Source organism: Phacochoerus africanus, chromosome 1, assembly GCF_016906955.1.
Source record: "Phacochoerus africanus isolate WHEZ1 chromosome 1, ROS_Pafr_v1, whole genome shotgun sequence".
Classification (NCBI taxonomy): Eukaryota; Metazoa; Chordata; class Mammalia; order Artiodactyla; family Suidae; genus Phacochoerus; species Phacochoerus africanus.
This window is the reverse complement of record NC_062544.1, coordinates 280,688,060-280,715,169: the sequence shown is the minus strand read 5'-3', so window position 1 is coordinate 280,715,169 and position 27,110 is coordinate 280,688,060. Positions and strand designations below refer to the sequence as shown.

Here is a 27,110-nt window from a genome sequence, read left to right as displayed (position 1 = left end):
CAAATGCCAGATTCAGTGATCAGCAAAGATTCTATTTCAAGTACAATGGCAACTCATTAACAAAAATGGAAACAACCTGACTGCCTTCAAATACAAAACATTTCCAATGCTGGAGTCTCAATTCGATTTTGTCTTTTACTTGCAACGACACCTTGCAAACATACTTCACACCTTACTGGGACTCAATTTCTTCATCTATAAAATGAGGCATTTAAAAAGTGACCCCAGGAGTTCCCGTTGCGGCTCAGCAGAAATGACCCAACTAGTATGCATGAGGATGTGTGTTTGATCCATGACCTTGCTCAGGATAGGGCGTTGCCGTGAGCTGTGTGCAAGCCAGCAGCTGTAGCTCCAATATGACCTCTAGCTTGGGAACTTCCATAGGCCACAGGTGTGGCACTAAAAAGCAAAAAATTAAAAAATTTACAATGACCCCAAAATTTGGATACAGAAGTTCATCCAGAGAATTTTATAATCCCCAGACTCTTCTAAGCCAAGTGAGTCACAGCTGGCCCTAATTTGGGGGCCCTAAAATTCTAGGATTCTGTTCACTCTGATTTAAAAACAAATATATAAATACTTTTTAAAATTGATAAATGTTGGTAAGACAGTTAACTAATTTCAACTCATTTATTTAATTGCCATTAAGTCAACAAATATTTACTGAGTCCTTGTATGTGCCAAGCAGCTCGTCAGGCAGGCCAGAATGAGAAGTGAACCAAACAAACAAAAAAATGTCCTCAGAGAGCTGACACTGTACTGGAGAACACAAAAAAACCCCACAGCTTAAAAAACAATATATATCACCTGTTCAATAACAGTAAATATAAAGAGGTAAAAAAGTAGAGAAGGACAGCAAATGTCTGGAAGGGGCAGCTTTGGCATGTTAGCAAAGTGGTCAGGGAAGGTTCTACTCAGAAGAGAACTTTGAGCGAATAATGAAAGGAAATAAGGAAGCTCGCGTGTCATGCCCTGGGGAAAGGCATTCACTTTCTAGGCAGAAGGATGAGCCTGCCACGTCTGAGGAGTGAGGAGGCCAGCTGGGGGACAGGGAGAGAGCAGGAGGAGTGAGGTCAGCATTAAGACTGCGGATCGATCAGACAGACAGATCATAAGAACAACTTTGATTATGTGAAAACACCTCTGCCTTATTAATGGATACTCAGGTGTGCGTGGTTCTGCGCCATTACTGCAAGGCTGCAATGGCCAGTCTTACACATCTCACCATGGGCACACATGTCACCACAGGACTGTCTGTGGATCGCACATCCTGGAATCGGTCACGACACCCCAGCATCACACTGCTCTCCAGGGTGAGCATAACCAATGCACACCCACTGGCCTTCAGAGAGCTCCTGCTCCTACACACACTACCAACCGTGGGACTACGGGTCTCTGAACTTTTGCCCATCTGATGGGCCCAAACACCACCTCGTTGTTTCTTCCACCTGTGGGTATACTTGTGTGCATGTGGGTCTGTCTCTACTGGGCTCTCTTGATTGCTATTTCTTTATAATTTTAATGACGAGGAAATACAGTTTATTTCCATTGCCCATTTTCTACTGGGTTTCCTACTTATTTTACTTCTTTGCCTATTCTGAGTACAAATCCTATCAGCCATGTGTGTTGTTTCTATGACATACTACCTCCTCCCAGATTACGACTTCCTTCATGGAGTCCGGACATATAGAAATTTTTAACTTTGACATAGTCAAATTTATCAGTTTTTCTCTTCACTGATCTATGCATGCACTGTACATTATTTGAGAAATCTTTTCCCATCTGAAAGTTACAGCCTTCTCAAGAATATACAATGAAGAAAAGACAGCCTGTTGAGTAAGTGGTGCTGATTAGAACACTCCCTAACACCATACACAAAAATAAACTCCAAATGGATGAAAGACCTAGATATAAGACCAGTCACTATAAAACTCTTAGAGGAAAACACAGGCCAAACACTCTCCAACATAAATGACAGCAACATCTTCTCAGATCCACCTCCTAGAGTATTGACAATAAAAACAATAATAAACAAATGGGACCTAATTAAACCTAAAAGTTTCTGCACAGCAAAGAAAACCCTATACAAAACGAAAAGACAACCCACAGAATGGGAGAAAATCTTTGCAAATGAATCAACTGACAAGGGATTCATCTCCAAAATTCATAAACACCTTCTGCAGCTCCATACCAAAAAAACAAACAACCCCATCAAAAAATGGGCAGAAGATCCAAACAGGCAATTCTCCAAAGACGACATACTGATGGCCAAAAAACACATGAAAAGATGTTCAACAGCACTCATTCTTAGAGAAATGCAAATCAAAACCACTCTGAGGTACCACCTGACACCAGCCAGAATGGCTGTCATCCAAAAGTCTACAGACAATAAGTGCTGGAGAGGGTGTGGAGAAAAAGGAACCCTAGTACACTGTTGGTGGGAATGTAAATGGGTGCAACCACTGTGGAAGGCAGTATGGACATGCCTCAGAAAACTAAACATAGAACTACCATTTGATCCAGTGATCCCACTCCTGGGCATCTATCCAGAGAAAACCACAGCTTGCAAAAACACATGTACTCCAGTGTTCATTGCAGCACTATTTACAATAGCCAAGACATGGAAACATCCTAAATGTCTATCGACAGAGGAGTGGACCCAGAAGATGTGGAACATATACACGATGGAATATTACTCAGCCATTAAAATGAACGAAATAGCAGCATTTTTAGCAACAAGGATGGACCTAGAAATTATCATGCTAAGTGAAGTCAGCCATACAATGAAACACCAACATCCAATGCTTTCACTGACATGTGGAATCTGAACAAAGGACAGAATGAACTTCTTTGCAGAACAGATACTGACTCACAGACTCTGAAAAACTTATGGTTTCCAAAAGAGACCGTTTGGGGGGTGGGTGGATACCATGGGGTTGTGAGATGGAAATCCTATAAAATTGGATTGTGATGATCATCGTAAAACTATAAATGTAATAAATTAATTAAGTAACACACACACAAAAAAAGAAAGTTACAGTCTCCTATAGTTCCTTCTAAGTTTCAAGTTTCATTTTCCGAAGCCAGGTCTCTAATCCATCCAGAATGCGCAGATGTTAACATCTCAACCACTGAGGGGTCCTGAGGATTCCTGTGGGCAACTTGTCCTCCTCAGACTGGGGGGCCCCTCACTGCTGTGCTGCACCTTTTCTTTCTTTCTTTCTTTTTTGTGGCCATACCCACACCATTCGGAAGTTCCCAGACCAGGGATCAAACCCAGGCTGCTACAGTGACAAAGCAGATACTTAACCCGCTGTGCCACAAGGGAACTCCACCGCTCCCTCTGATTACAGAGCTGACCATTCCCCAGCCACATCCTGAGCTGTGCATAATTTTCTCCAGCATTCTGACACAGATTTACTTTCTATAAATAGATGTTCGCAAAGTTATACGGCACTATTTGCCTGATGTAAAATATAAAAGGAACCTACCTTTGTCCAATTGTTCTTCAGAATAATAGCTCTCTTTCCATCACCAAGTGCATTTCTAAAAACAAAATAAAATAAAATACTCAAACTTTTAAAAAACAAAAGCATTATAAATTGCATATCTATTTGTACTTTAATTTTCCATATATAATCTAGTTTTTAATTTTTTAATCTATGTGATATATATATCCATTATAGGAAATTTGGAAAATACAGAAAAGTAAAACAAAGGGAAAAAGTCACCCAGAGTCACAATCACAACTCCCCAGGAATAATTACTTTTAATATTTCTGGAGTATTCCTCACACACAATAATCTACATCTAATTTATGTCTAACTTTTTGTTACTATTTGTATGGTTTGGTAGGGGATGGGGTTGCTATTTTTGCATGTTGGCAAGACTTTTGATCTCCAAAAATAAAACTCCCAATCTTTGACACAACACACTGGCTACGCTATACTGGACAGATCATGAATACTGGGAGATGAGACAGGGATTAAGTCCAATTCAATCACTAACTCTCACTGGGGCTGTTAAGAAGTTAGTAACTTCTCTGGGCCCTCGTTCTCATCTGTAAAATGAGGATGATAATTCTCTTCTTCCTGTTTTCAGAGACTATGCCACAGCACAGTACTCTGTAAGGTGTCAAGCACTTTGGTCTAATAGCTAGTCTCTTGTTTCCTGGCTTCCTTATATTCAGGGACCTGCTGCTCCTCCACCCCAGCCCTGCCCTCCCAGGGAACTTCATCACCACTTTAAAACTGTTCAAACCCTAAAATCACTAATTCAGGCATCCTGCTCTCTCCCCATAACCTAGCTCCTCTCTTGCTTCAACTCTTCCTACTGCCTCCTCAGGGTGCCCAACTCACTGACTGACTGACTCTTTTTTAACTTACTGATCTAGCCTAAGAGTCACTGGTTCATCACTTCATATTCACATGCATACGAATCCCTTATACTTCTTTGTCCCCATGTCTACACCCTGCTCCATGGCAAACCCAAGGCTGGATCAACCCTGCTTTCTGCTTTGCCCATGACTACATCTGGGGAGCCAAGTACTGCTGGAGAAACATCACACAGCAGAGCACGAGGCAGCACTACTATTCGGGATTCCAACAACCCAAAGGGCCTGCAACAGTTACCAACCATCCTAGATCAGATCCTCCACTTTTGTAAACTGATTTTGCCAAACCTTGTGTCCTTTCCTCAAACTTCCAACTCCTCTTTCTCTCAGCAGATGGCCTCTGCTCCTATTTCAATGAGTAAACCAGAGACATCAGAGAGAATGCTCTCAATTTCCTACCCGAAAACCTAAGGACAAACCCACATCAGGCCTTACCTTTTCTCCAGCAGCCTTACAATAACTGTCTACCTCATGTGGCCAGTCTCTCCACAGGTGCCATATAACTTAAGCATCCTTCCAATATCAACTAGCTCTCACCTGTAAAACTAGCCATTCCTTCTCAAAAATCTACACCATCAACTTTTATTGTGGTAAAAATAGATATAACATACGATTTACCACTGGAACCATTTCAAGTGTGAAGTGGCATTAAGTAATTCAACGTTATGCAATTTCCTATCAACTTTTAATATGCTCAGATCTCTCTTATCTCTAAAAACACACATTTAGAAAAATGCCTTACGCCCTAAGGAAACACTGTTGGTGCTCTACCCCACAGCTAGCCCCTCCTCTAAGCTGGCTACAAGACCTGTGCTGTGAGGGCCCACCTCACTACTAGAAGATTTAGAAATAGAGCTCCCTTGGGACACAGCTAGTTAAGGATCTGGCATTGTCACTGCAGCAGCTCGGGTGGCTGCTGTGGTGTGGATTTAATCCCTGGCCTGGGAACTTCCACCTTCCACATGCCATAGGCATGGCCAAAAAAAAAAAAAAAAAAAAAAGAAAGAAAGAGAAGAAAAAGATTTAAAAATAATTCCCAATTAGTTTTAGCCAATCACGGCAATCCCATGCTCCTCCCCACTGACTGGTTTAGGGCTAGTCATGAAGACCTGATGGGACTTCTCACTCTTAAAGAGATTACCCCCCCAAAGATTACACAGGTTACAAAGAAGAACACTACATACCTTATTCTACCAGACAGCAATAACTACTAAAAGGCCATCTATATTTTAAATAAAAATAAAAAGCTATCTAAAGATAGACAACCTGGCCAACAGAACAGGATACAGAAATCAGAACAGCTCCTTACATCTAATCAATGATCTATGTGGCAGGTAGCAGTGCAATGCACGGAGAACACACTCGCTTAGAAGACAGGGCTGGTTGGCTGAGGGGCTCTTCCATACCTCAGCTAGTGCAGAGCATGCTGCACAGAGATGCTTGTTGGTTTTATGTTGAAAGATAAGTGAATGAGTGAATGAATGTGCCTCCACACACACACACCACAGGCAGAGCAAAGGCAGCAGCACAAAGAGGCTGGGGGTCTGCGAGCAAGTGGAGAAGCCACGAAGGCCCCCTCCTGCAACCGCCCCCTTCTTGGGCATCTTCTACATGCTGGGTGCTGTACCACAGACACCCTGTGGACAAGCCAGACACAGCCTGGGTCTCTTGGGGCTGACATTCTAGTGGGGAGACAGATAATAGGGGAACAAATACCTACGTGATTTCCAAGCCATAAGAGGGCTACTAAGACAGAGGGTGAATGGAGAGGAGGATCAGGGCAGACTTCTAGGCGACACTTGTGCTGAAACTCAAACAGAGACGGGGGAGAGCCCCGTGATTTCAGGGAAAAGTGTCCCAAGTAGGAGTGACAGTGACTGCACGGAGTCTGCGGCAGGGGGTGGGGAAGTGAGCACAGGCCACAGAGGTGAAGAGAGGGCAGTGATGGGCTGGCCCCAGGGTGGGGGCCTGAGGGCCTGTGAGGGTTGGAGGTAAGGGCAGAGACCTGACGGTGTCCAAGGGCAAAGAAGTAAAGGGCCCCCCAGCAGAGCTGGGTTTGGATGCCTCAGGGCAGAGGGAGTGCTTGAGGAGGTGGGTTCCCTGGGTGGGCGCTCAGAGCACGGGATTCTAGGAAACGGGCTGAGCGGCAGGTAAGGCCAGGAAAGGGGTGACCTCAGCAGGAGCAGGATTGAGGGGTGGTGAGAGGTGGACAGATCCCCATTCACAGGCTGCCTGAGGAGCACAGGGGTGGGGGGTAGGGGCAGGGGCCCTATTCTGGCTTGTCCCTCAGAGACAGGGCTGGGGCAGTGGGAGCCCCTCTCTCTTGTCCTGGGACTGCAGCCCCACCAAGGCAGGCCCTGGCGAGGAGGGGGGTCCCGGGCCCAAGGAAAAAAAGCAAAGAATAATGAGGCTGGGTCAATTTAACATTCATATGAACCTTGAACCCTACCTCATACTAAGTACAAAACTGCCTCCAGATGAATGATAGATGTAAATATCAAAGTTAAACCATCAAACTTTGAGAAGAAATGAAGAACATTTTGTAGAGTAGGAAAAGATTATAATCAGAACATAAAAAGTGCTTATCATCATGGAAAAAAATTTGATGAACTGTACTATATTAAAATTACTAACTTCCATCTGTGAAAAGAAAACATAAAGAGTGAAAAGGCAAGCCAAAGAGTGTGACAAGGTATTTATAATACATATACTTGACCAGTGACTTATATCCAGAATTTAAAAAAAAAAAAAAAACAATCTCCTACAAATGAATATGACAGTCAATGAAAAAAAAAAAAAAAAGCAGAAGATTCAAACAGGCACTTCACAAGAGAGAGTCTCTGAATAGTGAATAAGCATATGAAAAATGTTCAACTTAAATCTCCTTACTCAACTTAAGGAAATGCAAATTAAAATCACAGCACTGTATACTGCAGACCCACCAGAATGTCTAAATGAAATGACACAAAATAATAAGTGTTAGTGAGGACGTGGAACTGAAACTCTCATGTGGTGCTGGCAGGAGTGTAAAATGATATACAACCACACTGGAAAGTACGTGCTGGAGCTGGATAGAAGCACACCCTCCTGTCCCAGCAACTCCACTGCTTGATTATATACTTAACAGAAATGAAGACGTATGTTCACAATGACACCACCTGTAAAAGTGCTAGAAAGTACCAAATGCCCATCAACAATAGAATGGATAAAATGTGGTATATTCATGCAATAGATGAACACTTTACAACTACATGCAACAATATGGATCTCAAACACAGTGCTGAAAACCATACATACAAGAACACATACCATCTGGTTCTGTTTATATTGCACAAAAACTGGCAAAACTAACCTATGGCGCTGTGAGTCAGGACAGCAGTTATCGTGGGGGAGGAGATGGGTAGTGACTGGAAGAAGGAACAAGGGGGACTTCAGGGGCGCTGGGGCTGTGACCTGGGTGCTAGTTATGTCGTTTGGTTGCTGAAAACTCAATCTATCCACTTATGGACTGTACTCTCCTCAGTATGTGTATCAAGTTTTTTTTTAAGATTTTTATTTAAGATACCTCTGCTGGAGATGGTTAACATCCAGTAACCATCCTGCCGTCTGAGAGGGAAGCCTGAGATTTGGGTCACAAAGTGGGGCTGGAAAAAAAAACAAACACCTAGGTCTTTGAAGACACGGTTAAACCACTAAACACACAACCCTAGAACTGCCTCCCTCTGGAACTCCTGACAAGGTTAAGTCTTCTTCCTCATTTAAACCAGCTGAATAAGAGATGCATTCCGCAGCCCAAAACATCTGAATACAATGGCAACCTCTTCCGCTCCTCACTGCCTCTCCCCGACCCCCGAATATCTTCAACAGCCACCTACGCTGTCTCCACTTCCTCACCCTCATTTCTCAACCCACTCCACGCTGGCCCCTGCGCCAAGCTTCCCACCACAGCTCTCCCTCTGGCAACTAAAAGATGTCCATGTAACCAAGGCCAAATTTCAACTGGCTTCTCAGCAACAACCACCGACTGCTGGCCACTCTTTCACGATCCCACACTTACTCTGGCCACCTCCTAATAATCTCCCAGGCAGGTCCACCTCTCTCTAATTGGCCACTGTTTGTCCTCTCAAAGCTCAGTCCTAGATCCTCTTCTCATCTCAGCTCATACTCTCTCTAGACCAGCGGGGCTCAACCTTGGCTGCACATGAGTACTATCCAGGGGTCTTCTGAAAGCCCAAATAATGAAATCAGAATTTCTGGGGGAAGGGGCAGGAACTCCTTCAGAGCTCAGGTGATTCCAGTGTGTAGTAAGAGCTGAGAATCACTTCCCTAAGCAATCTCATCCACACCCACAACTTCAAATTACCTAGGTTAACTACCCTAAATTGCTGCCTCCTGCCCAAACCTGCCCTTGGAGACCAGACTCCCATCACTCACTGCCTACATGATATTCCACTTTGGACCCTTCAAGAGCACTTTAACTCAGTATGTCCAAGGGTGAAGTCAAGTTACACTCCCACAACTCCACCACTTCCAGTGAGTGATGCCAGTGTCAGGGAGTGGGCCCATCATCCATGAAGATGAAGGTAGAAACCTCACAGCAGCTCCAAACACAGCCTTCTCCCTTGCTTCCCAACCCCAAACCGCACGCAAGTTCTGTCAATTGTATCTCCCAATATCCCAGATCCTTCTACTCCACTGCTACCGCCACTCCCCTGCTCCAAGCCACCATCACCTCTGGCTGCACTGCAACAACCTCCTAACCCGCACTCATGCTACATCCCCCCAAACCCACTCTCCTCACTGCAACTAGGCTGCTCTTTAAAGATATGAATCATGCTATTCTCCCCTGCCACGGTGCAGTGAGTTAAGAACCCAACTGCAGTGGCTCAGGCTGCGGCAGAGGTATGGGTTCAAGCCCCGGCCTGGCACAGAGGTTAAAGGATCCAGCGTTGCTGTAGGTCACAGCTGTGGCTCAGATTCAATCCCTGGCCCAAAACCTTCCATATGCCGTGCATGCACCCATAAAATAAAATTAATAAAACAAAGTCCTTTACTCTCTTCTTGATGCTCTTAAAGGCCGGCAGCCTTAGCGTAGCCTTCGAGAACCTCCTGATCTAGCCCCTGACCACCCCTCTCCCCTCCTCCTCTGTATTCAGGCGTGCTGTTAATTCCATTAACGCAACACACTGTGCTCACTTCAGCAGTACACACACTGAAATGGGAATGTACCATGCTCCTTCCCGCACTGCTGGTCCACTGTCTAGAACACGGGGACTAGGTGTGTATGTCTGATAATATACAATATTATCTATAATGTATGGTACTATATGGCCATAATTTTAATCCCATGTACTATAAAAATCATAATATATGTGTATATTGATAACATTAATACTAATGTTTTCACATGTACCACCCTTTGACCATATTAATCTACTCAAGCAAAGTGGACAGAGTAAATTACATGGTGTTCCTGCTCATCCTAATCGCTGAGGCCCAGGGTCATTCCTGCTCCATGGAGAGCAGCGATGACTTTAGCAGCAGCAACACCTGTGCAATACATCTAGGAAAACAGGGAAATCCAAGATGTACATGGCTATTCACTCTTGAAGACTGTGTAACACAGCAGTGAGCGTACTGAACAGAGGGTAAGAAACAGTTCTAGCCTAGATGCTCCAATGTATTCCTTTACAGGGGAAAGTGTGTTTCTGCAATTCCCGCCCCCATCCATTTCCTCATATACAATCTGCTACATTCTGCCCTAAAATAAGTTAGGCAAGAACACTTACCTCCCCCTCCTCTAGCTTCCATGTGGATTTAGCTACAATCTTCACTCCTAGGCTCTCTCCTCTCCCCAAGCCTGACTTTTCCCCAAGAGAATAATGACAACTTATCCAAAGGTGGGGGAGAGGCATTCATCACATGTGGCTTAACCTCTTCTCTTACTTACTCTTTGGGACTCTATCTATCCATTATCTACCTACCTACCTATCTTTTCAGGGCCACCCCTACGGCATAAAGAAGTTCCCAGGCTAGGGGATGAATTGGAGCCGCAGCTCCCAGCCTATGCCACAGCCACAGCAACACCGGATCTGAGCCGCATCTGTGACCTACACCGCAGCTAACGGTAACCCACTAATCGAGGCCAGGGATGAAACCCAAACCCACATCCTCATCTAATCCGATTCATTACCAGTGAACCACAATGGGAGCTCTTTTTCTCTTTCTGTGAGGGGAGGGGGGACTTTATTTTAAACATCAACATAACACCAGAGTTCCCCCTCCTCCAAGCTTCAAGTTCACAAGGGCCCCTGGTTGCCCGATTCTGCCTGTGATGTGGGTGAACTAACATCAAGTCATGTGCTATCAGAAAAGGTCCTGCTCTCCAACAACTGCATTAGTAACAGAGGCAAGACTGGATTATCACTTGTCTGCCTGCTGCTTCCATCTCCTAATTAACTCTAGGCTGGGGACAGGAAGGAGATGCTATTACCTGACCCTCTGAAACCACAACACGTAAGTATGTAAGAATTTCTAAGCCACAAAAGCGTTATTTTTGCCCCCTAATGTAACTCATCACTTTGAGGGCCTAACCAAACTAACAAAGAAATAACAATACTACTCCAAGTTTCTAAAACTTACAGCGAAGCAACAAAAGCAGGATTTAGATGTAATGGCCTGTTACCGTCAAATATGTAGACAATTAACCACTGACTGAATAAACACATTTTAAGCCTAAAGTTAATGTCTGGAATTGAAATTACATATACTCTTCAACCAAGCAAAATAAATTTTTATCAGAAATTTATCCTACACATATATAGAATATATTATATATGTATATGCATCTGAACAGAGAACATAAGTAAGAGGATTTTACAGAGTTGTATGTGATTTTTTAAACTGGAAATCATCTATCTTCCAATGCAAACTAATCCACTGAGTAAAAGACTATGCAGCCATGAATAAGAATTGGGGTAGATGTCTATATACACTGATATGCAACAACTCCAAGATTTAAATATTAAAAGCAAGATGTACAACAGTGTGTACAATATACTCTTACCCATGTTTTTTTTTTTTTAAAAAAGGCATATACATGACATTGAACCAAACAAAACTGCCTTATTCCGACTTTTAAAAGCAGCAACTTGATTTGGCTCAACATAAGTGTTAGGATAGGCATAAAATATGGAAATACACAAGCATCTGAAGGAAGGAATTAGGGCAGGGGTCTCAGCCAGGCAAGGGTTTTCAGTTTCTCCTTTTGTACTCAATTTTTTTACGATGTGCATTTGTTATTACTTTTTAAAAAGGGGTTGCACCCTGAAGAATTAAAAAAAATAACTGTTTAATTCAAAAGCAAATTCAGCAGCTTTTAAGCAAAAATAAAGAGACGATACAAGAGAAGAACATGAGGAATAACACCAACCAACACACACACTTAAAGCTTCCCCCCAACACACTAAGATTTTTGAAATTCGCACAGAAACATACAATTGACTTGATTACACCCCAAGCCTCAGGGAAATTCAGAAACACACACATACACACCCCATTTAAAGTCTATCCACATGCTGTTAACCACAAGTTGGGATCTGACAGAAGGGAATATCATATAATCAGCAGACAGTTGAATACCAAAACATCAAAGTAAATATCGAAGTTTAAAATTCCATAACCTTCCAAAATGAATTAAGAAATATCCAAGGCTAAGCTTTCCCTTTTTTTCCAATTGCATTTCCCATTACACAGGTTATCCCATCCCACCAAAGATTTCAAATTTCCATCCATATGCAAGTTCAAGAATGAAGTAAAACAGTAAGCCTAACTGCATACCTTGCGTAACTGTTTTAACGACAAAAGCTACAGATACACCTGTATCTTTTCTAGATTCTCCTCTACTCTGAAAATTTCTAATTACTTCAATTAAAACGATCACTCTGAAATGCCCTCTATCCCAAATGATATTTAAAAGTGAACGTATAGAAGACCAGAATAAAAAGCACAGCCTCATCCAAGCCAGGCGTTCTGGGATACTTCCACTGGAAGGCTTCAGGGGGAGAAGCTGGGGCTGGAGGGAGCGTATTTCACCCATCCCCAACCCCCACCCCGCAACCCCATTCGGCGTACTTCCCAGTGCAGAGCTGCATGCAGATCTGGAGGTGCACACCTCCGGCGAACGATAAGAGTTCTGAGTGGCTCTTGGCCTGACCCGTATCCACCCAAAGGTGGTCAGGTGACTGTTTGGCATCAAAACCTCCGACGCCACTTTGACCATTTCTGAACGAATCATCTTTCCCACATGCTTCACCTCAGGCTCCCAACCATTGGTCTTAAGATATTTATATTTCTCTTTCAAGATTATTTTTTGCTTATTGCATCCTTAATATTTAGTGGTTTTTTTTTCATCTTATGTGCATTTTTAATTACTTTGTGTAACTTTATATCAAATATTTCAAGCATACATAAAAGTACAGAAAATAACATTAACATAACAACCATGTACCAGCTTAGCAAGATCTTAACATTTTGCCACATTTACTTCAGATCTTTTTGCAGAGTTGTGTTACAGTTGACGCCCACTGTGAACCATTTTTCCCATCTCCAATCCTTCCCCCTTCCTCCCTCCCCAGAGACAGCCACTCCCCTGGTGTTTAACATGCCATGCACTTTGAAAACATTGTTAATACACTCTATGTATTAATTATGGGTATGCATATCATTTTGCACATTTTAAAACATCATATAAATGGCATCATACCGTACAAATCATTCTGCAACTTGCTTTTTCACTCAATTGCATTCATTTTAACTGCTGCACAGAATTCCATTGTATGAATATACCATAATTCATTTTATCCATCCCCTACTGATGGACCTTTAGGTTGTTTCCATTTCTTTACTCTTACAAACAACGCTATAATGAAGGCTTGTACATCTCTTCTTGGGTAGCCCAGAAGTGGGCTGCAGAGTATACACATCTTCACCTTGCCAAATTGCTCTCCAAAGTGATTGCACCAATTTACACTTTCTCCAGCCGAGCATGAAAGTTTCCTTTGTTCCACATCCTCTCAAACACTTGGCATTATGAAGTTTTTTTTACTTTGTGCCAATCTGATGGGTACGAAAGACTCAGTTTTTAATCTGCATGTCCTGTAAGGATAATCATGTTTATTGACTAAATATTTATAGACGATTTGTTTCAATTTTTTTCAATTTTCACATTGCCCTTTGGTCCTATCATCACCTTTCCATGGTGATTTAATAGAAGAGACTCTAGATCTAGGCTACCTGGGTTCAAATTCTGGCTCCATCACACCCACTTAGTTAGTGTCCAAGGACACTGCCTGACCTCCCCAGGCCTCAGACTCCTCATCTATAGACACGGCAGCACCTACCTCACAGGGTTGTGAGGATTTTATGAGTTAATACGGGCAAAGTGCTCAGCACAGTGCCAGGGAGGTTGACACTTTACCCTCAGCCAGTCCCCATAACAGATCTACTGACCCTCAGCTGTGAGGGCTTCGAACATCTTAATCTTGGTAACTCAGCTAAATGGTATGGGTTCTTCTGGGTCAATGGCATGTCTGAGTCACCAGCAGTGTGTTCTTTTCTGAACACATTATCTACTCACTTGCTCAGGAGTTATGTGCGTTGCAGATTCAGAAAAGATTTTCCCTACATTACTGAGCAAGTCATATAAACGATGAACGAGGTAGGAAACACCAGTAAAACCAATGTGGCACAGAGTTTCTGACATTAAATAAGCATCCAGTACATACTGGTGATTGCCTAAGAAGGAAATGCTGACCTGCCTCTAGAGAAAACGCCACTGGTGTTGAACCATAAAGCTAGACCGTGAGGAAGGAGGTACAAGGATGGATGCACAACCCTGCTCTTGACCTGGACCTTACCAGGCTACCTGGCTTCTGCATTTCTATTTTGATGCACCTCCTTTACAGCAGGGTTTCAGCAGGATCCTGCTTGAGTGTCTAGCTGTTAAACTCTCAGGAAAGAGGGCTGCAACCCCCTGGTTTGCCTCTCGGCTCCCGGCGATCCCCTTTGCAAAGGGGATGACCTCCCACCCAATCAAGGTTTCAGAGAGGTGCCTTGATTTTCACAAGAGGCTAGCCAAGTTGCCAACCTAGTCACCTTGAAAGCATACAGATTCACCTTCAAACAGCACAGGTTACGTGCAATTCTGGACCTAGCCAGAGGCAATAACCTAAAGACATTTGCGGCTCATCTCTTGTCAGAACCAGTTGAGGACAGTGGTATTGATGGAAGACTGTGTCAAGCCCATCCATTCCTCTAGACTAGAAAGCCTCGGTTTATCCACGGCTTAAGCCATCTAAAAGCTGCATAACGTTAATACAGCGGTATTCTCCGAGGTGGTGATTTTTATTTTCTTCTTTTTAAACTCTTGTATTTTCCAAATTTTCTACCATGAGAAAGTGTTCTGTTTATAATAAAAGAAAAACATAAATGTTACTTTTGAAAGCTACATACTTGGAATATACTATATTCCCCACTCCCACCCTCCCGCATCCCAACCCAACTGCTTTCACTGAAAAACAACTGCTACCAGATTCCTCCTTCGAGAGACAACTTCTCTACAAAAGGAATCTGTGAAACCCAAAGCTGCCTTCTCAGGGAGGCTTCTGCTTTGAACAGGACTGCTGCTGAGGTTCTCCTCTACTCCACCGCGCCATCCACATGACTTCTAAGCAATGTAAGACATGCCTTCCAGAAACAAACAGCAGGAAAAGAGTTTCACCTGAGCAACCAGTGTCCTCTTTCTTCATGGGCAGTGAGAATTATGTAACTTTTCAGGTATTCTCTTTTTATTTGGGGCAACAGAAAAGTCAGACGCAAATATCAATTATAACTAAGCAGGATCTCATGCCTATGCAGCTTTATTCTGAGGATCTGAGGCTCTAATTTGGTTTTTTAGTTTGTTTTGTTTTTACTATTTTTCTACTGAGTGGATGTCTTCTTGAAACAACCCTAAACCCTTCTTACAATAAGGTAGAATGTGGCTAAACCTAACAGTCTACACTGCTCAATATTAATGCTTATAGTGAGAAACAATAAAATCATGGTGCAGTGTCAACAATCTCAACTAATACAGTTCAATTAAACATTAGGACTAAGAATTAATTCACGCCCATATCTAAAACATTAAATATCTCTTACAAAGGACAGGTAGTTAATTTTTTGATATCAAGACAGAGGAAACAAAAAGAGCAAAAATTCTTCCAGAACTATATAGAGCAAAACAAGGTTATAGAGGGAATTCCCACTGTGGCAGTGCTAGGGATCTGGCATTGTCTCTGCAGCGGCACGAGTTTGATTCCTGGCTGGCGCAGCAGGTTAAGAACCTGGAGATGCCACACCTGGGGCACAGGTCACAGCTATAGCCTGGATTCAGTCCCTGGCCCAGAAACGTTCATATGCCACAGATGTGGCCAAAAATAAATTAATAAGAAAATATAGGTGTTATAAACACAGACTTTGACATCATTAGATAAGATCTGTGTTCAAATCTTGGCATCGCTACATCAGAGCTCAAAAAAGAGAGAGAGAGAAAAAAAAGAGGGGAGCAGGGTAGAACCAAATTCACAATTATGAATTATTAATGGTATGAGTCTGTCCAAATGCACATGTGGAGATTAACACCACCTACACAGTCAATGTGCTGTGAGAATTAAATACACTATGCGAAGTGCTTAAAATAATGCAGAGCATATGTGACCGACTCAGAATAGCTGTCTGTCACTTGTTGTTGTTATATATAACGCCTACAGAGTTCTCTTTCAACCATTTAACTACTTCTGCCAAAGAAATAATGAAGGATTTTTCTTTGCCTAACTGTAAAACAAATTATTTCTCAAAAATAGGTATTTAGCATAATAGTGCAGAGATCAGGCACTCTAACCAACTTACCTGAACTGTCCAGTGCGAAGAAAACAAAGAGCTCGGTTACCATAAAGAAGGTGATTTTCAGGTCTTTAAAAGAAATAATGTTTCATCAGTAAAGCACATTACATACAGAACAAACATAACACAGAAATCGTAAGGCATGAAATTGTTTTCAAAAATTGTTTATCTGTGTATTGGGGCAGAAAGAATATAGGATTTAGAGTCCTAACTGGCTAAGACCTGGTTCCTTCGCCTCTCACCCAGGTAACTAGTTATACTACTTATAATACTTATATAAGTCAGGACTATACCACGCTGACAAAGAACTCAGACAAAGAAATCTGTAAATTTCCAGTGTTATCCTTATTAGTTTTACCTCAGTGTGTGTGGCTGAATTTATCTCCCCTTTCCTCTACCTCTTCCTAGGAAGAACGGGGCAGCAGGTGTGGGGTGCCACTCAGAGTCACACACTCCCTACGGAGACAGAGGAGGCAGGAAAGAGAGGAGCTGTCTACAGAGCACCCTCCTAAGGCTGCTACAATATTAGGTGGCCCCGCTGAAATGCCAAGCTCGGGGCACTCTTGCAGGAATGCTACAAAATTCTAGCAGCTGAGCATACAGAAGACAAGGCAGAGAGAACAGGTTCATTCTCTCAATAATTCCAACTATTATTCCCCCCTAGAAAGCACAAATCCCTGAATAGATAACACCTTAAGTATTAGTAATGAACCCTTTCTGATCAGTTAATAATCTGAATAATCTGGAAGGAATCAGTTGAAGGGAAAGCAAGAATAAGAAAAAACAGATGACTCTGTATTGGAAAGCTTGGCAACAAACTGTAGCAGGATAAACTAAATGCACAATTTCTCCCCAATTGCTTGAGTTATACTGCTTCATTTAAGTTCATCTATTCAGGTCATTTCTCATGCTTCTAATACCTACGGTGAGAAAATATATCCTGCATAACAAACAGAAAATATTCTCCAATTTCCTCATCGTGTATTTCTTTCTACTGACTAGCATTCTACCTTGATTTGCCACATAAAAAAGGTCTCATTTTTCTATTTTGCTCTTACCTACATTCAATGGCTCTGGTGTAATAGATAATAGCTATATCAAATCTTTCTTTGGAAAACTCTTCATTTCCTTTCATTTTCATTAGTTCTCCTTGCTGAGAAATCAAGGCAAAAGAAGAGCCATCAATTAACTGCAAAGACAATCAGGAACCCCAATATCTAGGAAAAATGGTTCTGGGTTTCCATGTTGGGTATCAGAAATAACCTAGGGAATTATTTATGAAGAAAATGAGAATTCAATACTCAGTATTTTGCTATGTACATTTAAAGAAACCTGTCCCTGATAACTCAATGCTAACTTTGATAAAAGAATATTAAGAAGTCTACAAAACCATCACATTATGAGTAATACTAATCACCTTGTGTACAGTATTTGGTAGGTCTACTTTTAAACACACCTTATTAAGCCTGCATATGCAGAAAAAATAGATTCAAGGCAAAATTCTAATTTTAGTTCAGAAAATATTATTATTCAAGAAATCTCAGTGCTTAAAAAACAGTATCTAGATCAATAACATATAGGCAATGTTGACTACACTCATTGCCCCTCAAAAAATTAGGTGACAAAGTTAGCAAGAGTGAAACAAAACCCAAAACAAACCACAAACAAAAAAAAAGAATGAAATCAAAGAAGCTACAGAATAACTGAAACTTTTCACTTCAAACATTTCAATTTTTAAAATACACAAACTAACTAAAATAAGCTGGATTATGTCAATGGCTTTAGCTAGAAAATTAAATAGAATATTACATATTTTCCAAAATTCCTTTTAAAAAACTCACTTAAAACCATATTTACTATGAGTGAATGGTATGGTGTGTGAATTACATATCAATAAAGCTGTTCCCAAAGAAAATCATATTCCCTCAAGTAATTAAAAACTTAATTAGGAGTTCCCGTCATGAGCTGTGAGCTGTGGTGTAGGTCGCAGGTGCGGCTCGGATCCCGCATTGCTGTGGCTCTGGTGTAGGCTGGCAGCTACAGCTCCAATTCAACCCCTAGCCTGGGAACCTCTATATGCCGCAGGAGCGGCCCAAGAAATGGCAAAAAGACAAAAAAAATAAATAAAAACTCAATTAAAAAAATCCATTTTCAATGAACTCTTTTAAAATCTGTAGCATTAGAAAACTCTGATCAAGATGTCAAAAAAAAAAAAAAAGACTCCAATCAAAATATATAAAAATTGGAGATCCCATGTGGCTCAGTGGTAATGAACCCAAATAGCATCCATGAGGATTTGAGTTCGATCCCTGGTCCCACTTAATGGGTTAAGGATCTGGTGCTGCCATGAGCTGTGGTGTAGGTTGTAGGCACAGCTCAGATTTGGCATTGCTGTGGCTGTGGTGTACGCCAACAGCTGTAGCTCCAATTAGACTCCTAGCCTGGGAATTTCCATATGCCAAGGGTACAGGCTAAAAAAGCAAAAAATAAAAAATAAAATGAAATAAACATTTAAACAAAGTATTAAAAGTTTCCCTCAAACATGTTACTAAATTTTGTAGTAGTTTCTTGTGTATTGTCACACAGCAGTTTTACTAAACTTCCTCTGAGTGTTAATCAAAGTTCTAATAAGCAAATCTTAAAATATACTTACAAGTAAATATTTATTCTCACCTCTATACACTCCGCACAATTTTGAGTTTTAAATTCTTCAAGCAAATTGCAGTTTTCTGTTACAACTTTAGTTATGTGATACTTGTCTAAATTTTATTTTTAGGAGAGAGAGAACATTTTGTTTAAAAAAAAAAACAAACTGGTATTATTAATGTTCTAATTCTTAGGCAGGTGAGTCTGTAAAGTTCATTACATTACTATACCTTCTAAATAACATGTTTTTTAAAATCCTTGATATGTATCAATAATATATTTTAAATAAACAACTGATAAAATGTTTCAGAAAACATTAGATTGGTTGCTTGCTATGAATCTAATCTGTTCTATTTCTAGCATTAAAAAGCACTTGTTTATTGGACCTCTAGTTCTAACTGCAGTTAACAATGCTCTGTTGTTAACACATTTCACGTAGGACTTATAATTACTCAACTCAAGAAATATTACTGACCGCCTATGGGGTACTTGCCACAAAGTTCGACTACAATTTCTGCAAACAAAACCCAAGGAAACTATGTTCTAAAATGTATCTATTATAAAAAGTGAAGAATTTTAAAGGTCTTAATTCAACATATTGACTGTCATGAATGTTAAAATGAGACATTTGAAGCATTATTTCTTCTAAAAATTTAATAAACTAATTAAAATGCAATAGGTAATAACTAAAGTTTATGTTAAAAGTTTACCAGACCTGGAGTTCCCATCCCGGCTCGGCAGAAACAAATCTGACTAGTATCCATGAGGACGTAAGTTCAACCCCTGGCCTCGCTCAGTGGGTTAAGGACCCAGCGTTGCCGTGAACTGTGGTAGAGGTTGCAGACTCGGCTCAGTTCTGGCATTGCCGAGGCTCTGACGCAGGCCATCGGCTATAGCTCCGATTCAACCCCTAGACTGGGAAGCTCCATATGCCGTGGGTGGAGCCCTTAAAAAAAAAAAAAAAAAAAAAAGTTTACCAGACCTCATTTTCTGTATTTTAGGCTGTTTTATAAAAAAGATTTTTAAGTGGTAAGTAACCATTTTATTGGAGCAAAACTAGAGTTATGCCTCTAGCCAAATACATTTCATCTCCAAGGCAAAACTATTATCTAAAATTTAAGACTGCAGAAAGGATTTTGGAAGGTGACCAAATAAAGTAAACTAAGACTAAGAGGACAAAATAAGAATACAGAACAAAAATCTAGGCCATGAGATCAGAGAGACCTGACTTTCCATCTGGGTTCTACTACTTACTGAAGAAATATCACTTAACCTCTCAAAGCTTTGTCTGGTCATTTCTAAAACAGGATCACAACAACTACCTTGCAGGGCTATTATAAAGAAGAGTCAGAAACAAGCCCATATGGGGCCCAGTACATGACACTGGTCCTTTAGTTCCACCATAAAATCTAGCCTATAATAAAGGTTTCCAAAATAACAAAGAGAACCACCTCTATCCATAGCCCACTGTTTAAAAAAACATCAGAGAAACCTGTCTTCATGTTTAAGCTTAATTTCTACCACTTAGGTCAAGCAGACAGGGCAAATTACCAGTCATTATCAACTAAAGAGCCAAATAAACACCTCCTGTTTCAAGATTCCTATAACTATACTAACAGTCAACTACTAACTTATGTAGTGTCATCATACATAAGAGTAACATTCACTATAGAAACGAAAATTATAATCTTAGCTCAGTTACACACTTCTCTTATAAATGAAGAAACATGAGCCCCATTGGGGTCTCTTTCTCTGGATATTATATATAGTAACTTAAGGCGTCCATTCGGTAGGATGTTTAAGAAGTATAATGTCACAGAAATCAAGACAGGAAATATAAAATAAACTATAAGGTTAAAGTCTCTTATTTAGGCTTTTCTCAACAAGTGAAAACCATTTTTAAAAATCCTAAGATAAACAAGAAATCATTCAGCTACACATTCTAGTTTTCGAAAGAGCACCTTTATAAAACTGAGTTAAATAATAATTTTTTTAATGTTTTTATTATACTTGATTTATAACATTCTGTCAATTTTTGCTGTACAGCAAAGTAACCCAGTTATATATCTATATATACATTCTTTTGAGTTAAGTAACAATTTAAAGCATTTATACTTACATTCAGTAAAGAAAATACTTAACATAGGCCAACAATTATCCACTGCTCCTAATTTAGGTAGAATAGTTACATCGCCTGTGTATTTCACCCAATTCAAAGCTTCTTCCATTGCCAAGATTTTCTGTTTCAAAAAGAGGGTTGAAGAATGTGATTTGAGTATTAATTATAAGTTTACCTATGGCATTATCGATTTATCTTACACAGTATTTCAGATTTTTTTTTCTTTTGTCCTTTTAGGGCTGCACCCGCAGCACATGGAGTTTCCCAGCCTAGGGGTCTTATCAGAGCTATGGCTTCCGGCCTGATAGCAATGCCAGATCCGAGCCACTTCTGCGCCCTACACCCCAGCTCATGGCAACGCCGGATCCTTAACCCACTGAGTGAGGCCAGGGATCGAACCCAAAACCTCATGGTTCCTAGTCGGATTCATTTCTGCTGTGCCACAATGGAAGCTCCAGATTCTTAATACAAAACTTGTACAACCTCGTATTTTCCATTAGTCTAGCATGCAAATGAGAACAGCTAGACCCCCAAAACACAAGTTAAAAGACACTGGAGACTCATACATGTTACATTTTCAGGCAATCTCAGGCCACCCTCAGAGTTCGGGATGCTGCTACAATGATTACAGACCTGGAAGTTGAGGTCTACAACCTGGCCAGACACTGCCCTGGCTAGCAGGAGAGTACCATAACACAAGGTGACCAGTGGTTTGGGTCTCAACTAAACTAGGACTTCCATCCTTATCTCAAGATTAAAGATATAAATTAAGGTTCATGAAAGGGACTATGTGATTTAATTTTTTTATGGCTGCACCAGCAACATGTGGAAATCCCCAGGGAGGGACCAGCACCACAGCAGTGCCTAAAGCACTGCAGGGACAAGGCTGGATCTTTAACCCACTGGACCACAAGAGAACTCTGGGACTGTGTATTTTATTTTATTTTTTTTATTTATTTACTTTTGTCTTTTTGCTATTTCTTTGGGCCGCTCCCGCAGCATATGGAGGTTCCCAGGCTAGGGGTCGAATCGGAGCCGTAGCCACTGGCCTACACCAGAGCCACAGCAACGCTGGATCCGAGCCGCGTCTGCAACCTACACCACAGCTCACGGCAACGCCGGATCGTCAACCCACTGAGCAAGGGCAGGGACCGAACCCGCAACCTCATGGTTCCTAGTCGGATTCGTTAACCACTGCGCCACGACGGGAACTCTGGGACTGTGTGTTTTAAATGATGTGTGGCAGAGAGAAGAATAAGGATACAGACAAGAGGAGGGTGTGGCTGGGCAAATCAGCACCGAGTGCAAAAATGACCTTCATGAAGGATCAAGCGTTCACCAAAATGTTATTCATGCTTCTAGTGTCTGAAATGACTTCAGGAGTTAAATAGTGGAGTTACCAATGTTGGTGTCAGACTTAAGGGGAACACGTACATGTTTATGCCGCCAGTGGCATTAAAATTGGTTTATCATTGTATGTGGAGATTGTCTAGCAATTGTATCAAAAATATTTAAAGTTCCTGCTGTGGCACAATGGGATGCATGGCATCTCTGTAGCACCAGGACACAGGATAGATCCCTGGCCCAGCACAGTGGGTTAAAGGATCCAGCATTGCCACAGCTGTGGTGTAGGTCTGATGCCTGGCCTCAGAACTCAATATGCCTCAGGGCAGCAAAAGGAAAAAGAAAGTTTATCCTAGGGACTTAATAATTTCATTTGGGAGAACATATGCCAGGTAAATAATCTAGAAGACAAAAAACAATCAACTTGTTAAAGAAGCTCAAAACTACACTACACACATATGAAAAAAAAGAAAATGATGCAAACCCCTACCCACAACAAGGAGACCGCTTAGGTAAAATGTAGAAATCAGTACTCCCAAATGCTAACTTCAAAAGGCTGACTCTGTGGACCTAGCGCAAGGAGCAAGGAGCAGTGAGACAAGCGCCACTTGTCACCAGCGGTTGTGCTGGATTTTCCCCTGTGAGTACTTACATTTTCTATCTTATAACCAATTCTCAACAAGCCTCCAATAAAGAATGAATCATTCTGCAAAAAAGAAAAATCGACAAAGCATTTTTTCCCTTTATTCACCCAATTATACTTTCTTTATCCAAAGGACAAAAACCCCAACATTTTAGGACTACTACTGCGTGTACAGAGTAGTCCACTTCCCACAGCACTTTTACACCCAATTTGCCTTAAGACCCTAAAACAAGAAGTCAGAAATAGTCTGACACAGGGTTCTAATAATAAAATGATTTAGTGCAACTCTTATATGTATGAATTTTAAAGTTCATCACACCTAAATTTTTTCTATAAAATTACACTGGCTGATATAAGTTACTACAAAGAATTATCTGCAGGAAATAAATCAGAATGCCCTTTCTAAATTTAAGTGTGCAGAGTCATTAAGAAAAACGCTTGGCTCCATAACCAACTGAAATAAGAAAAATTAGTAAATGGCCTTCAAGGAAAAAACAAAACAAAACCCTCAGTGGAATACAAGGATACCTCCCCAAATCTGACACAATAAAGTTTACCCCAAAGAAAAAATATTTGTTGCAGTGCTGGTAACAGTGGCATGATTTTACGTTACAAGATAGAACCTATGTATAATTTTCAGAACCTACTGCAAAGGTTTTTGTGAACCAGGAACACACTTTGATTTGTGACAAATTCCAACTTCTATTCCTTAATGACAAAGAAGTCCTCAACACATCATGTCAGCATTATCTACCTGGTCTCTCAGACAGCAGAAACTCATGGCAGTAGAGCAAGTTCAAGTTAACGAAAACTAAAATCATTACGTGTTACCGACTATCAACCAGGAACATGGGCCTGACACCATATAAATATACATATATATATATATGTATATTTATTTTTGCTTTTTAGGGAAGTTCCCAGGCTAGGGTTTGAATTGGAGCTATAGCTGTGGGCCTACGCCACATCCATAGCAACAAAGGATCCATAACCACTGAGCGAGGCCAGGAATCAAACCCGCAATCTCAAGGTTCCTAGTCGGATTTGTTTCCTCTGCGCCATGACAGGAACTCCAATATCTATATTCTTGACATAAAGGGGGAAAAACATTCTATCACTTACCACCACTTTCTTTGCCAAATCGACAATATCTTCCATTAACTCAAGATGTTGTAATTTCTTCAAACTTATCTCAGAAGCATGAGAACTGCTTAAAAATAAATTTATTTTTTAACAGATTAGGTTCTCATATATAAAAATTCACCAAATTTTACACTTAACTATATGTGATACCTAATTTAAACTACCTGAAAAAAAAAATAAGATCTCCTTTTCTTCATTCCAGGTAATAATAAGCTGTTTATTAAGTAGACAAAATTCTACACCTTTTTCTTTCTTCTGTACTATAATGCTGGCATTTATAAATAAGCACATTAACTTTTCCTTACTCAGCTTCAAATCTACCATCTAATGTTCTTAGGGGTTTCACTCATTATAACATTACTGTGATTATTCATTCATATCCAAATCCCAAGCACTAACTTTTTCCATTCTACTAAACAAAAGTAGAGCTCAAGAGTATACAAGAATGAGACTTATCCTTCCACTGTTCTTGGCATACCTCCATAGTGGGCAACAGGCTCACCACTGACCATACAAAATAGGTGTATGTAGGAACTTACTTGGCCTCCACACAGGGGTGCAAGCGTGATAGTACAGAACTGTGTTGACGTTGAAACAGAAGTGGCCAGAAGACGTGTATTTTAATGGCATCACAATAATCTTGCAGGACAGAAATAGGCTTACTACACCACATTGTGCAGATGTCGAATTCTTAATTAAAAAACAATTTTAAATTAATATTGTGTGCCTCATTTTGGAATGAATCAACAATGTTAAGGGTAAAGGCTAAGAAATGAACGGATGAAATTTTTTTTGTCTTTCTCCAGGGTCGCACCCTCAGCATGTGGAGGTTCCCAGGCTAGGGGTCTAATCAGAGCTGTAGCCGCCAGCCTACACCACAGCCTCAGCAACACAGGATTCAAGCTGTGTCTGCGACCTATACCACAGCAACACCGGGTCCTTAACTCACTGAGCAAGGCCAGGGATCGAACCCGCCACCTCATGGTTCCTAGTCAGATGACGGGAACTGCCTGGATGAAGCATTTTAATCTGTCAAATGTTAAGTATATTTAAGTATTAACTAAAACTATTTTAACAAAGAAACCTTTTTTATTTGCTAGTGGAAAAAATAGTAAGAATGATTTTTTTTTTAAGATTAAATAACTTTATCAGACTTACCCTCTCCCCTCAACATATATACTGTAAGACTTGTTCCCCTCTGGAACTTCCCTTCTATCTCTCCATACTGAAAGGTGTACAAAGAGGTTCATTTTTCTCACCTATCATTATCTGCCGAGTACCTGGTACAAAGAATGTACTCAGGAAAGATTTAAAAATTATTTTAATAGATAAACATAGTCTCCTCTATTGGTCTTTCAGATGGGAGCTGATAGAACTTCAGTCAGTTCATGTTTAGTTCACACAGGTAAGAAAATAAAAGCCCACGTGTCTGTGTCCAGTCCCCCAGAAATGCACCATCCATTGCTGTTATCCTGCAGACTACTCGGGACTGCCCTTCAAAAAACTGAAGAGCCAGAACAGCAGATTTGAAAGAGGTCTAATCTGGTGGTAAAGCCTTTACAGCTGGTGAGTGAGGTTTAACAACTGTGTGCACCGGAGATTCACTCTTATGGAAAGTAACTGATTGAATGGTTCTTAAAATAAAATTGTTTAAAAAAGTCTTTCTTCTAGATCTATGATTTCTTTAAAGAGACCATAACTTTGATCTGAAGTCACCTTATGCAGCATTTATTCCAGTTTTCAATCTTTTCTATAACTAGCTTTCCTTGAGTCTCATTTCAAAGTGTTCAGATGGCTTTAAAGACGGGACAGCTGGCTCAGGATGACACTGCTCTGTCGTGTTTCAGTGGGCTTGAAAACCCTCCAGGGCTTCAGAGGGAAGAACTGAGGAGCTCTGTTGTAGCTGGATGCCTCAGCACTGCTGCAGGTTGCCCCCGTACCTAGCCTTGGTTACACGGTGATTTGTTTTCTCCTTCATTATAGTAAGAATAATTTTTTTAAGCTATCTAAGTCTGTTTTGCTGAAGTGAATGCATGAACCTCCCTTGATCGCTGTTTCAACAAATTAAAATTAAAATACCAATGTACTCACCTAAGTTTCTCTCACTTTGGGTATAATCTTTGTATTGCCTACCCTAAAAAAAGAAAAAAATCCTTTTGATTTGTATCTGATAAAAAGCAAAAAGTACAATTCTTATTTATTTTTGCTCTTTTAGAGCTGCACCCACGACATATGGAGGTTCCCAGGCTAGAGGTCTAATCGGAGTTGTAGCTGCCGGTCTACGCCACAGCCACAGCAACACAGGAGCCAAGTCTGCAACCTACAGAACAGCTCACGCCAACCCTGGATCCTTAACCCAATGAGCAAAGCCAGGGATCAATTCACAACCTCATGGTTACTAGTTGCATTCATTTCCGCTGTGCCACAATGGGAACTCCCTTCTTTTTTTTTTTTTTGCCTTTTAGGGCCGCATCCTCAGCATATGGAGGTTCCCAGGCTAGGGGGTCCAATGGGAGCTACAGCTGCCGGCCTATACCACAACATCAGATCTGAGCCTTGTCTTCAACCTACACCACAGCTCATGGCAACGCTAGATCCTTAACCCACTGACCGAGGCCAGGGATTGAACCTGCAACCTTATGGTTCCTAGTTGGATTTGTTTCCATTGCACCATGACGGGAACTCCCCAGTTCTTAATTTTTAATGGAAGAGTTATCAATACTAAACTAAAAAATTTCTATGCATTTACTTATACACTTTGAATACATCTTCAACCAAGGAATCTGTAGGCCTTTTTCAGTTCTTTAAAAGTTCTTTTAAGAAGAAAAAAAAGTGTAACTGTATGCGGTGATGGATATCAACTTGACTTATTGTGCTGA

At 40.9% G+C, this 27,110-nt stretch overlaps 1 protein-coding gene across 10 annotated transcripts in view; it reads right to left on the bottom strand.

Moving 5' to 3' along the window:
* The window catches only part of TTC3 (tetratricopeptide repeat domain 3), a 125,817-nt gene that overhangs the window by 85,895 nt on the left and 12,812 nt on the right, over positions 1–27,110 (bottom strand). For 4 of the 10 annotated variants that reach the window (XM_047796344.1, XM_047796318.1, XM_047796335.1 and 1 more), the window contains 9 exons: positions 26,323–26,365; positions 24,771–24,921; positions 24,211–24,298; positions 23,098–23,151; positions 21,102–21,222; positions 19,010–19,095; positions 17,395–17,489; positions 16,343–16,405; positions 3,492–3,546 (listed from right to left, as the gene is read on the bottom strand). In XM_047796344.1, coding sequence (XP_047652300.1) covers positions 3,492–3,546; positions 16,343–16,405; positions 17,395–17,489; positions 19,010–19,095; positions 21,102–21,222; positions 23,098–23,151; positions 24,211–24,298; positions 24,771–24,921; positions 26,323–26,365 — 756 coding nt within the window. Of the gene's footprint in view, positions 1–3,491; positions 3,547–13,157; positions 14,856–16,342; positions 16,406–17,394; positions 17,490–19,009; positions 19,096–21,101; positions 21,223–23,097; positions 23,152–24,210; positions 24,299–24,770; positions 24,922–26,322; positions 26,366–27,110 lie in introns of those variants that run through there. The other 6 variants (XM_047796354.1, XM_047796378.1, XM_047796394.1 and 3 more) reach the window with 6 other exon arrangements.